Raw genomic sequence first — 12,999 nt, 5'->3', positions numbered from 1 at the left:
CAGAAACACGCTGTTTTCGTGCATGTCTCTTTAAATGCAAATTAGTTGCTGCTCCCCGCGCCCTTTTTCAGAATATGGCTGTGCCTTTACAGCTCCAACGTCAGATACTCTGCTAAAAAACATCCGTTTGGTTTTGATTATCATGTCTATCGCGCTGAAATCATGCGATTTAAACCATATTAGTTTACATTTTCTGATATATGGTTATCTGAGCACACACATCCGAAGCACGTGCACAGAATGCGGATTTCACACGGTGTGTACGTGCTAAACTAAGTTTTCTTTCGTGTCTTATTGTGCTTGAACTAATAAATACACACAAGTTTGTGTTAAAAACACACGTGTTTCATAAACAGTTGGTTATGTCTGTGAAGGTAAACAGCTGGGAAAGAAATTGCATGTTTATATTAGATCTATGTGGCAGCAGCATAATATACAGTAAATAAATCAATACATCCACTGCTCTCTTGTCTCCTCTGAGGCTGGGACTTTAAATAGTGTTCTGTGCTCATCAGTGCAGCCAAAGAAAGAACAGTTAGCATGCTTTGCTCGAACTGTCACCATGGCATTAGGACTAGTTCCACCGTGGGTGGAAACTTGCGTGGAATCAAGGGGTGGTAATATTATAATAAGATCCCCCTTCTATGTCAAGGGGGGAGCGAAATCTGACACGCTCGTTTTTTCACAAGCTTGCAGAAAAAGGCTCACCAAAAAAAAAAATTACTGAGTTGTTCTTTTTCACGTTTTCTGGGTTGCACTGGGGACCCAATTATAGCACTTAAACATGGAAAAAGTCAGATTTTCATCATGATATGCCACCTTTTATCAGGACAGTACTAAATAAATAAAAAATTCAATTTTCATGCTCCATCTTATTTTGTTAAAATGATTAATATTTTGCATATTCTGCAAGTGGTATGTAAACGTATGAGCAGAACTGTATAAATAAATAAAAAGAGACACATCATTGAAGTCAGTTGATGTAAGGCTTATTGTGACCCACCTGAAACTCCTCTGCTATTTTGGGGCCATCCAGAAACAGGCGAGTGTTAAGGCAGTCCACTGGGCCAAACTTTGATGTGAACTCTTTAAACTCCTGGAAGACTTTAGGGTACATGGCTGCCGACATCACATCTTCAGGAGTTATTTCATCACCATGTGCCATCCGCAGATCAGACTCTAGAGTCTCGAAGTCCATTGGTGGAAGTGAAGCCCCTGGACGACCTTCGATTCGAGGCAATGACTTGAGAACCTTTGAGAAATATCAAACTGGTTACACTCTGGAAAAAATATAAAAGCTGTAAGCTTTAAGGGTACAGCAGCTTGTCGCTGGGGTAGTGCCCTTAAAGAGGCATCTTTGATAGTAGGGTGCATATTACTACTTTAGGGTACTAATATGCACATTTTAAGTGTAGATAAGGTACAAAGCTGTCTTTTAAAGATGCTGCCTCAGTGACATACTGAGGTACAATTGTTATTTATTTATTAACAGTGTATGGGCATAAACTATACATAAAATCACTAACTCATGAGAGAGTTCACCCAAAAATGAATTTTTTGTCATTGTACAAACCCTCCCTAGATCTCCTTGACATGTTCATAAGAGTTTATTGAAAAAGTAGCAATGTCTGAGTCGGGGGCCAATTGTTTTTTCTAAATTTAGGGCTCTACAGTCACTGTCCTGATTCACTTTCATGATATGGACATTGGCAAGGAGATTTTTCAGTGAACTACTTCTCTAATAAAACTGAAAGAATGGCCAAGGAGAATTCGTCTTGAGTGAAATGACTTGCTCATGACAACCAATCCAGGTTTTCGATTCTAACAGCTCAAGAACAAGAGAGCTATATACTAACGTGAGTCAGTCTTCAGGTCATGGGTCACTCCTGCAACTTTGAGATTTCCAGCACACATTTTGAATGGATTCCATCACCAAAAAGCATAAATATTTAGCAAATGAATCAACAATAGCACCATTCACTATCTTACACTGTTTTTGTCCTCTGGCTAGTGCCTGACTTTGCAAGCTCAAACATACTAAATACATCATTAGTGCTGTCAGAGTGGGCGTTAATGAACAAAGGCAGAAACACTTTGACAAATAGGTCAATTGCAAAGGAGAAGCAACTCCATCAAATATGCCATTAAAACGACTCAATTCATTATGGACAAAAACTTGCTGATTTCTCAGTGTTGGCAAGGCAACAACAACCAAGTGACACTATTTTCTCCTTTTTGTTTCACAGCAGTGAGAACGAATTGAAAAATGGTCCTTGGACTTGCACTGAGAAACAGTCTGGCGGCTAACGGGAGCAAAGTGAATAGACTACACAAAAGGGCTGGTGCAGGAGAGAGGGAGAAAACAAAACAGATCAGCTCATAAAACGCTCAGCAGTCCATTTTGTTATTCAGATAAAATAGTTGAAAAGGCTGCCTGCAGTCCCAACCCACCTAACTTTTGAATAAATTGCCACTTAATAGCAGTTGAGTCATAATTTCAGGCCATATGGGCTCCGTTTTGTTTGATGCATCCTATAGGTTTATTTTAGTGGTTCTGTGACTCAGTTACCTCGTCTGAGTGTTTGTATGCAAGCTTATTTGTCCAGGCTAGCTTTGGGGTAGAGAAGCTCACTCATGTACTTACTTCTAATCTTTTTTTTCCCTTATTACTCCATCACTTGAGATTCCACAGGGGCATTTATTTATTTTCCTACATCAGTCCTGTGAAGCTTATGATTCATATATAACAATCTCAATACCTCAGAACTGAGAGGCTGTTTGTTTTTATCAATAGGGTAAAACACATCTCAGTGTCCTCACTGGATGTGTCAGTGGCAGACATTGCAAATTAATTCTTAAAATGATCCAAGGGCCGAAATATCTGCGCAAAAGAGCATAATTAATATTACAAAGGTGCTTTTATACATTACAAATGGGATGTACAAGCTTTGCATTACCCCAAGAAATATATAGGCTTTCTATATCAAAATCTTAAATGAATAGTTCAGGCAAAAATGAAAATGATGTGGTCATTTACTCACCATTATCTTGTTTTAAACCTGTATGAGTTTCTTTCTTCTGCTGAACACAAAAAAACGTTATTCTGAAGAATGTTTCAATGAAACTCAGTAGGGTCCAGCATTGTCGTGGACCCCACTGACTTTCATTGAATAGTCAAAATAAATACTGAGACATTTTTCAGATTATCTTCTTTGTGTCCAGCAAAAGAATCATACAGGTTTGGAGAGACATGAGGGTGAGTAAATGAGAACAGAATTTTCATTTTCTGGTGAACTGTCCTTTTAAAGATTGCGAAAGGTCTGTATCTCTTTTCCACATTTAAAGGGTCATGAAACCCCGACTACTTTTTCTGAGATTTTAGCAGAGGTGTTTGTGTTGCACATCATAGAAGACAATGTTAGCATCCGATAATTTTAACTGTTGGAGAAAACTGGTTAATTTTAAGCTTTTTTGCGCTATTTTCATCTTCCGGGTTTAAAATCTACATCGTGTTGACGTCACAATTTGTGACGTGGCAATGGACTATAGTACATCGATGACGCGTCGGTGTCTATTAAATTATTCATGAGACTGCGTGTTCTTATCCTATGAGAAGACGCTTCGCTTAATTATTCACAACAGCATGTGTTGATTTGCTATGACAGACGTTTCAGACTGAGAGATGACATCGCGCACATTAATTGAGAAACATTCATGGATCGAAGAAGAGTGTTTGTTTTTGCTTTGTAATAAGAGTTTGGCACAAACGCGATTCATTCACTTGGTGAGCATAACCGTTTTTACAGCTCTGAGACACAACCCGTCAAAAGGCTTATATAAACGCCACAGAATAAACCTTAAAAGTTCTCAGAGGTGCAACAGCGCGTTCATATATATGTTTTCGATGCAGAGTGCAAATGGCTGTGCATTTATTTGTGTTTTTAACTCGATGGGAGCGAAATGAAACTGTCTGAACGCGAAGCTGTGTGTGTTGTCTGTCTCCCCTCTTCCCCCTCCGCTCTGCACGACGCCCACTTTTTTAGCATTTTTTAAAACTGTGGTGGGAACTAACCAGTGCTGAAATGGGGGGTTTCATGACCCTTTAACGTCCTCTTCCAGGGAATGTACATATAGCCCTAATGTGGAAAAATTCACAAAACCTAAAAAAAAAAGTAGTAAAGTAGGGATGTAATGGCATGAAAACTTCTTATCACGATTATAGTGACCAAAATTATCACGGTTATCAGTATTATCACGGTATTGTTAAAATGTGCTGGAGATGTTCAAAAAGGAACGACACATAAATCACTTAAAGTTTTATATTTAAAAATCAACAAACAAAAAATAAAATGACTTTTTGTTTGCATAATCACTAAAACAATAACATTACCAATGATGTTCGGATTTTAAATGACAACTTGACTGACAACAGTTTAATAGCATGTTGAAATATCTAATGTAAATGTTCAAATAAAGCTTTGAAAAAGTTTAATAAAAAGGTAAACCTCACATTTCAGCCTTTAAACAAAGAAAAGATATGTCAAAATGATAAATGATTAATAAATGATTACATGTATTTTATCTGCTCCATAAATAATTCTAGATAACTCCAGATCCATATATTCATTTGTATAATTCCCTTAGCACTCTTTTAAAACCTCCCAGCTTTTCTACCTTGTTTTCACTCAAAACGAAACTACTCTGCTGCTGTGCGCACGTGAGACTGTTAATTAAAACTGTGCTTTATGCTGGACAGTATTTATTTATCATGAGTTGTTCAAATCGCGGTAATCTAATACAGTTTTAATGATAATTAAAAGATGAAACGGTAATACTAACCGTGGGGAATTTTATCATGATTTATCGTCAAACCGGTAATCATTACATCTCTATAGTAAAGACAGTAAAGCTATGCAACAGGAGTGAGAAGACTACAAAGCTAGCTTTCCAAGCCTGAGGTAAGGAGCTTAAGAAGATGACTTGAACTGCATTTATTTCATAGTAAGTTAAAGCATAGCATTATGTATTCCTTATCTGCCCTGTCATTACCATAAAGTACTGCAAGAGAAATTGCCCTGCTACACATACTGTGGAGGAAGACGCTTTCTTAGACTGCTGGCATGTGCACTCAGACTCTCTACTATAGTTTGAAAACAGTGCTACATGGATTACCAGGTGATTTGCAGAGAAACTGCTGAAAAGTTTATGGACTCTTGTCAGAGGTTATGTAATTTCTTAACTCAGAAAATAGCAGTTACTATATCAGACATCTGAGGCGAGAGAAGTTGCTAGGAGAGCGTCTCGACGTCACGTCGGATGACCGACGAATTGGGATCTCGGTTAGAGAGACCAATCTACTTCGAGTGTAGGCTTCGAAGTGCCGGCTGTCTGGGGCATCCCCTTCCTTGTTGGAGGGGAATTCCTCACCGTGACCGTGAGACCAGTCCGCCCACTGCCAGAAAAAGGGTACCCCCGGCTGCCACCAGAGGGAACCCCAGATCTAGGCAGTGGCACGGGCACTCCGCCCCCTTGCAGGTAACGGAGTCTGGTCCGCAACTCCGAGATGGTCATAACACCGCAATGGGAGCATGGGTCATCCACGAAAGCCACCTCAGCGTGCTTCATGCCCAGACACGAGAGGCCGCGATCGTGACCATCACCCGGCGCCAGGTAACGACCGCACCCAGAAACACACGGATGGTATGACATCTTTAAAAAGACGCGTCTTTAAAAAGACGTTCCACCCGTGAAGCTCTTTTAGAATGGAAATTGCTCTTTTAGTGTGCTGAAGCGCACAGGGGAGATGGCCGTCTGCAACACACACAGGGGGTAGTGCAGCCTGTTGTGTGCAACCCACTCGACACGGGAAAACCACCGCCGCTGAAGCGCCGTACCACCAGCACGAGAGCCCACGAAGAGCGTGCTTGCTGTAGTTTTTATTCTCAGCAGAAGGTCAGGAGCAGAACGATAGAACCGCTCGGCTCCGAAGCGAAAAGCTGAATATGCGCTGCATCTGCTGCCTACTTATACTCACGCTGTGATCAGCGGCAGCTGGATGCAATAATCGCATGCCAATGTGCATTGGCTCGTTTAGTTTACACTCGAAGTAGATTGGTCTCTCTAAGCGAGATCCCAATTAGTCGGTCATCCGATGTGACGTCGAGAGTGACCGACTGAAAGGGAACTTCTGTTTCTCTCACATTGGTTTCTGGGCTGGGTGAAAGGGGATATTTGACATTGTTGACACAGATTGGAAGGAGATGAGATTTGCTCTTTTTTTCCCTGAATCATCTGTCCTCATCCAAGTGTGTGCATTTAGGCTGTTTGTCATTCTGTCCTGTCATAGCCTGGCTGGAAATATCGCTAGGGTGATGTCATGTGCTAAACAATCCTCCTGGAAAGATCAATAAGCCTGGATAAAAAAGGTGCCACCAAAATATTACCAGTCTCTGTGACCATTAATCACCAGATATCTGTCTGTCAGTACAAAGTGAAGGAGTCGAGTGATGCTTAATTACATTTTAAAACACATTAAACGACTTATGAAGAGCTAAACTGATTAAGTTCTTTGTGGTGCTTCACTAAATACGTCAATTAATAAGAAATATACATTTATGTGCCCCTCACACTTTGATTTCTACTTACAGGAATATTAGAATATCTAGGAATTTTTGCACACAAAATCCAGCCACATTTCCATTGAAATGGGCATAAAAGAGACCGCATTTAATTATATGTCTGAAAATCCACTAGGAGTTTTTCTGCTCTCCATCTGTCTGAGAGTACTCTCATGCACTTTAGCTAACAAAGAGACTCATTTCACTGGCCCAAATCAAATTTGTCAGGCGTGATGGTCCATTGCTTTCCTCACAGGATCCACAGGAGAGAAGACTACAAAGCAGTGGGCTGTAATGGAAACTCATGTAGCCATAAAACAGTGTGAAGCTTTTCGCTCTCTGACCTGAACGCATCTTCCTGTGGTCGAGCCTCAGAGGGAGCTGTGTAATTGTTCCAACTGAGATTATGTTTACTACCAGATCATATATAACATGAAGGAAAATCACAGCAGCTTTTTAGCCGAGGCAGGTGTGTGCCTCCTTGTCCTTGTGTAAGCATCAATAAGCACGATTACATGTGACTGCACTGTCTCTCTATCATCTCTGGCCCAGAGTACATACAGTTTAATGTCTCGTAGAACTGTGATACTTGACTTGAGACACAGAGACTGGCTACCAGTTTAAAAAATACTTAAGATGCGCATTTTAACAAATGTGTTTACACTAAATAACACTATAATCAGCATAATTTAATTTAAATTTAACTGAGTCAACAGATGAACAGCAGCATTCAAATAATAATACACTCTTAAAAATAAAGGTGCTTCACGATGCCACAGAAGAACCTTTTTTGTCTAAATGGTTTCATAAAGAACCTTTAACGTCTGAAGAACCTTTCTGTTTCACAAAAGGTTCTTTGTGGTGAAAGAAGGTTCTTCAAATTATAAAAAGGTAAGAAAGAGATAGTTCCTTTAACTGAATGGTTCTTTGTGGAACCAAACATGGTTCTTATATGGCATCGCTGTGAAGAACCTTTTAAGCACCTTTATTTTTAAGAGTGTAAGTACATTGCCATTCAAAAGTTTTGAGTCTGTAAGATTTTTAAATGTCTTTTTTTTTTTTTTAAAGAAGTCTTGTCCTTATTAAGGCTGCAATTATTTTATCAAATATACAGTGAAATCAGTAATATGGTGAAATATTGATACCATTTTAAAAATCTGTTTTATATTTTAATATATTTTAAACTGTAATGACAAAGCTGAATTTTCAGCAGCCATTATTAGTCTTCAGTGCTCATTCTAATATGCATTCAAATCATTCTAATCATTCTAATATGCATTGTGGTGCTCGAGAAACATTTCTTATTATTATCACAGTTGATAACATTGGTCGTGTATATTATTTTGCCAAATTATTTGAATAAATATTAAAATGCTGCAAAACGAAACACAAAATGTAATTTGGGTGCTAAATTTAATTATATTTAAATTTTACATGGCCATTTAATTGAAAGGAAACATTTGAAATCAAACCATTCATTAAAATTAACTGGAATTCCCAATGATTCACAGAGAGAATGGGCATTTTAGGTGAGACATATTGATAAATAAGTACTGATGTAGCTTTTTCACTCATTTTGAAAACAGCTGAGCTACTGTGACGCTAATGAAAGTTACTAGTGTTGCTACTTTTAGTTTGTTATTCCCCAACAGTAGAGGTGAAATCATGACAGGTACCTATAGGGGAAGTGTACATTCAAGGCATTAAGACTGTGCCTATGGGCTGTGACAGTAATGGTCTGGCAATCTCAGAGTTGAAAGGGATGTGAAGAAGTGTGCTTTCATTCACACACATCCTCTGAAACCTGTCTCAGTCAGTCCATCAATCAATCAATCAATCAATCATCTAACACAGTTAGCAGTGTGCAGATGAGTATGATCAGTCTGGACTGATAAAGAACCCGTGTGATGGTAGAGAGTCCATATGGTTGTTTATCCCTAACAAAGTCTGACAGATATTTCATTTGTGACTCACCTATAAATCTTAACCTGAAAATGAGAAACAGGAAAGCTTTTGGACTGCGTTTTTATCTTCAAAGCTCTTTAAACAGTGATGTTATGACCTACTAAATTCTTGCAGCATCTCACTGATGCAGTCAGTCAGCATCTTGGGTGTAAAGAAGCAACTCAGGGTGTTTTTTTGCAAGCAAATTTACATGACACACACATAACAAATCTAGTTAGAAATTAGTGCCAAATTTCTCTGTTCTAGTATTGAGCATTTTAATTGTTAAAGTTGTTTTATTTCTAATCGTACTCTGATGTTAAATTAGTCAGAATGTCTCATGGTTCATTTATTGCTTAATTTGAAAAGGTTTTACAAAAAATATCTGAGCAAACCTAAAACTGAACCCCAGGTAACAAAATGTCAAATCAACATGGAAAGCCTACAAAGCCCATGCAACTCAAGTACATCTGCACAGATCAACAATTCATAAATTGTGAGCAGGGTTTGAAATTGGTAAGCAACTAAGCAGCTAATTAATATTTATTAGCCCATTTTTTTATATTGTGACATCAGAAACTGCCCACTCAAAAACTCTTTCCGGCACCGCCAGCTACATCATATAAAGTACAATTGTGTCTTGTGAGCTGCTCACGTCATCAATTTGAATCAAATCAGACCTTTCCACACTTAAACACGATGTGACATACCCTCCCATGATCGCCCTGCTTCTTCGATTAAGTGCTGAAGTGTCTCTGCTCTAGATGAGCCAGTTATTAGCACATTCAGCCACGCTAATGCATTTTAAATAATACATAAAACATGCCGATTAGTGTATGGAGGAGCTCCCTGAGGATTGCCGGGAAAGGGTTTAGAGGCTTTTCCCTTGGTGGAGGCATGAGACACAAAAGAGGGCTCACAAATTCTATTAGTCAAAGTGGCTGCAGTTCAAAGATGCTCCACGCTTCATTCAGTCACTCTTCATTAATTTGACAGCTTTTGAGGCCATTTATAAGCCAGGAATATGTGTGTGTGTGTGTGTGTGTGGTAGGAAGGGTTTCTAAAGATAGAGTGGTTAATTGCCCTTAGGATTGAGACTGGAGCAATGTTTAATTGAAGTGTCTGCTAACGTCACTAAAACCGCATGCGTAAAGGTGTGAAGAATTTTATCCCTTCAAGCTGTTTCTTGGTCACTATATAGACGCAAATTCAAACTTTAAATATTTAGATGATGGATGTTTATATGGAAGCCTGTGGTCCTGTTTTTCCATCTCAATCCATCGCAGATTTACAGACATGGTGGCGCATGACATGTTTTGATCATATCATTAAGTCTGTCGTTGTATTTCTTCCATCTCGACCCGTTTGTGCTTGTAAAAGTGTGTGTTCAGGTGTACGCCTGTGGGAGAAGATTGCCCACTCTTATCAGTGTTCGTCCAGTGGTGTGTAACGCACCACGTCTGGTTATCTGAGTTTATCTGGATGACCTGATTGGCAGAGATAGAGCTGCGGATGCATGACATGAGTGAGTCACCGTAGGCCCTGCCGCATAAACCTTTACAACCTATTATGACGAGTGTGTCCCAAATACACCGACAGACACATATGTTGACCATGCCTGGGGCTGTGGTGGTGTACGTATATCCAGGTCAGAGGACATAGCATTATTAGCCTTTTAAAAAGCTCTGTTGCGTTATGGGAAATGCCCCAAGTCAGTATTAGGAAGCGTATTTGTGCCAACTTGTATTTAGTCAGTGGAGGTGACAGAACAACAGTAGCACACTGAGCATTTTTTTCAGTGTAATGTTTAGAGATGACGCATCAATGCAGTATATAACTACAACGCAGTATAATGAAACATGAGTGTCCTAAACAGGTGCAACAGACATTAGTCAGGCTGGACGTCATATTGAATTTAACACACATTAAAATGAAGCTTTGAGGGAAAGATTTAGAGTTTTTACAATGGCATGCACTGTATGGTTATAGATCATAATTGTCACAACTCAGAACTGCTATGAAGTGTTTGTCTAATGAAAGTTGTTTTCGCGAAAGATGCTTTGTCAGCAGTACAATCAGTATGTTGTTAAACAACAGTACAATCCACTATTACCCAATGATCCAATCCAATGATCCAATGACATGTAATTTGTCTTTCCACACTGAAGGCAAAAAATGTGAGGCACGATTTCAGGTGTTTGAAATTCCACTATATTGAGCAAATGAGATTTCAGTTTGGGCGGGTGTACCCAGCATGACATCCCAAAAATAAAAACCAATATGTCCTCTCTCCTGTCATGACTTAATATCCTGACAATTGCAGATTGTTGCTTTAACATATCATTTCTGGTTGGGACTATTTTCAGCCTCTGATGATTTTGGAAAAATTAAAACTCTAAATCTCATTGGATGATATCTACTGGATATCACCTAGTCTGCAGAAATCTTTAACGGTCCACCAGGAAACAAAGAGCTATTCACAAAGACTGTGACAATGAACGCTTCATAAACGCTACATTTAAAAAAGATCTAGTTTGTAAAAGGCGAACATCATGTTTTGAAATCATGAAGCGAGTTAGAAGGGTTAGAAATATTATTCAATGAAATTTAAATATATTCTATAATATATAGATTTTTTTTACCCAGATTCTGGGTAGTTTTTCTGTAACCAAGTTGCTGGGTCATTTTTAATGCTGGGTTATATTTTTCTACCCAACCGCTGGGTTGTGCCTGTCTCTGACGAAACTCTGGCTGAGTTACAGTCAGATTTTTGAGTCCTCTACAGGAGAAAGCAGTTCACAGCGCCGCCGCCACCGCCGCAGATTTGGTGCACCTCTTCAGCGAAATAAAGGTTTGTATACATTTTTATTTCATTTATAAAGTCTTTACTGTGCTGTAAATTGTATTATTTTGCGCAACAAAACATAAGGATGAGATGTCAGTCAGCTACAGCAGCGGTCGTTTCGCACGATGGAAACGCCTTTTGCCTTGCATAACATAAATGGATTTTATTTGTTATAATACTGAGTTTAATTTAATTTGATGTTAAAGTATGTTCTCTAATCTCAGTACTGCTTGTTTATGGGCAGGTTTTGGAGTCAGTCACGGCATCTTTCAACTACGAGTGAAATGCGAGGCCGCGGTCTGAAGTTCGCAGTTCCCCCGCGAACAGCAGCCCTTCACCGGCTCATATGTCGGCAACACACCAGCACGAGAATTAGCACTATTTCGTTAAAAAGCAATTACAGAGAACGGTTGAATACACGTACATTAAAATGATACTTTTAAATGTTATAAAATGCTTGTTAAGAGTTTAAATGTATGTAACATTGTAAACTATGCTGTATTCACCCAAATAAATTAGGTTAGTCTTGTATTTTGTCCATTTGTTCTTGCTTAATAATAAATGCTCATTTTTTTATTATTGCTGTTGCCTCTACTAATTCTGTGTGTGATTTTTAATCTCCAGCAATATAATAATTTATAAACAATAGTTGACTTAAATAAAACAACCCAGCATGTTGGGTAAAAACATTTAACCCAACCAGCTGGGTCAAAATAACCCAGCATGTGTTCTGTCCAAAAATATACCCAGCGCTGGGTTGCCAAATAACCCAAGTTGGGTTGTTTTTAACCCAGCATTTTTTAGAGTGTACATTGAATGTAAAAGAGATGAATGTAAAAGAGGTGTTTTTGCATGTTTACCTATGAGATATGGGAAAAGTATCACTTTTCTTGGCTGACCCTTTGTCAACATACGAAAGGATTGCAGAGTGATCTACTTTTATTAGCTGTATGTCCTTTCACATCTCACATCATAATGTAAGTTCAGGTGAATACCTCACTGAAAAAGCCATATCAACAATATATGAGGTTAAATATGAAAGTACAGATGCTGACATCACAGCCAATTGATTTAGTATTGCATTCTGATCATCTGAATTGCTTGTGGGCACTAAAAAAGTGGGGAGACATGCTACAACAGATCATGTGTACTATGAGCTGAATGGCTGTTGATGAAGTGCATACAGTTGGAATAATTGGTGCTTATTTGTTTTAGATGAATTCAAATTCTGAAAACAAACTTGAGAGACATTACCGTCATTTCAATTTTTTAAATGCAGAATGTAGCGCCATTATTCCCTATGCTTTAACATACATGCCAATCTTGAATGAATGGCGTATGGTTGTTTTTGTCATATTACAGCTAAAAAGCTAATAAATACTACTGGAAAAAAAAACTACACTGTATTTTTTTTTCAAAGTTGTATATAAAACAGATTATTAGAGTAGATTTTCAGTCTTTCTACTTCCAAATTTCACATTTAATTAAAGGGGTCATATGACGTATTGTGTATTTGGTGTAATGAAATATGTTTATGCAGTTTAAGGTTCAAAAAACACATTATTTTCCACATACTGTACATTATTGTTTCTC

At 38.5% G+C, this 12,999-nt stretch overlaps 1 protein-coding gene across 1 annotated transcript in view; it reads right to left on the bottom strand.

Annotated features, from left to right (window-relative positions):
• Nucleotides 1-12,999, bottom strand: part of pcxb (pyruvate carboxylase b) — a 238,018-nt gene that overhangs the window by 15,562 nt on the left and 209,457 nt on the right. The window contains exon 19 of the mRNA XM_016529777.1: nucleotides 1,004-1,252. Coding sequence (XP_016385263.1) covers nucleotides 1,004-1,252 — 249 coding nt within the window. The remainder of the gene's footprint in view (nucleotides 1-1,003; nucleotides 1,253-12,999) is intronic.

Source organism: Sinocyclocheilus rhinocerous, unplaced genomic scaffold, assembly GCF_001515625.1.
Source record: "Sinocyclocheilus rhinocerous isolate Xijiao unplaced genomic scaffold, SAMN03320098_v1.1 scaffold1382, whole genome shotgun sequence".
NCBI classification, from domain to species: Eukaryota; Metazoa; Chordata; class Actinopteri; order Cypriniformes; family Cyprinidae; genus Sinocyclocheilus; species Sinocyclocheilus rhinocerous.
The sequence above is the reverse complement of the archived record's forward strand: the minus strand, read 5'-3'. Positions and strand labels throughout refer to the sequence as shown.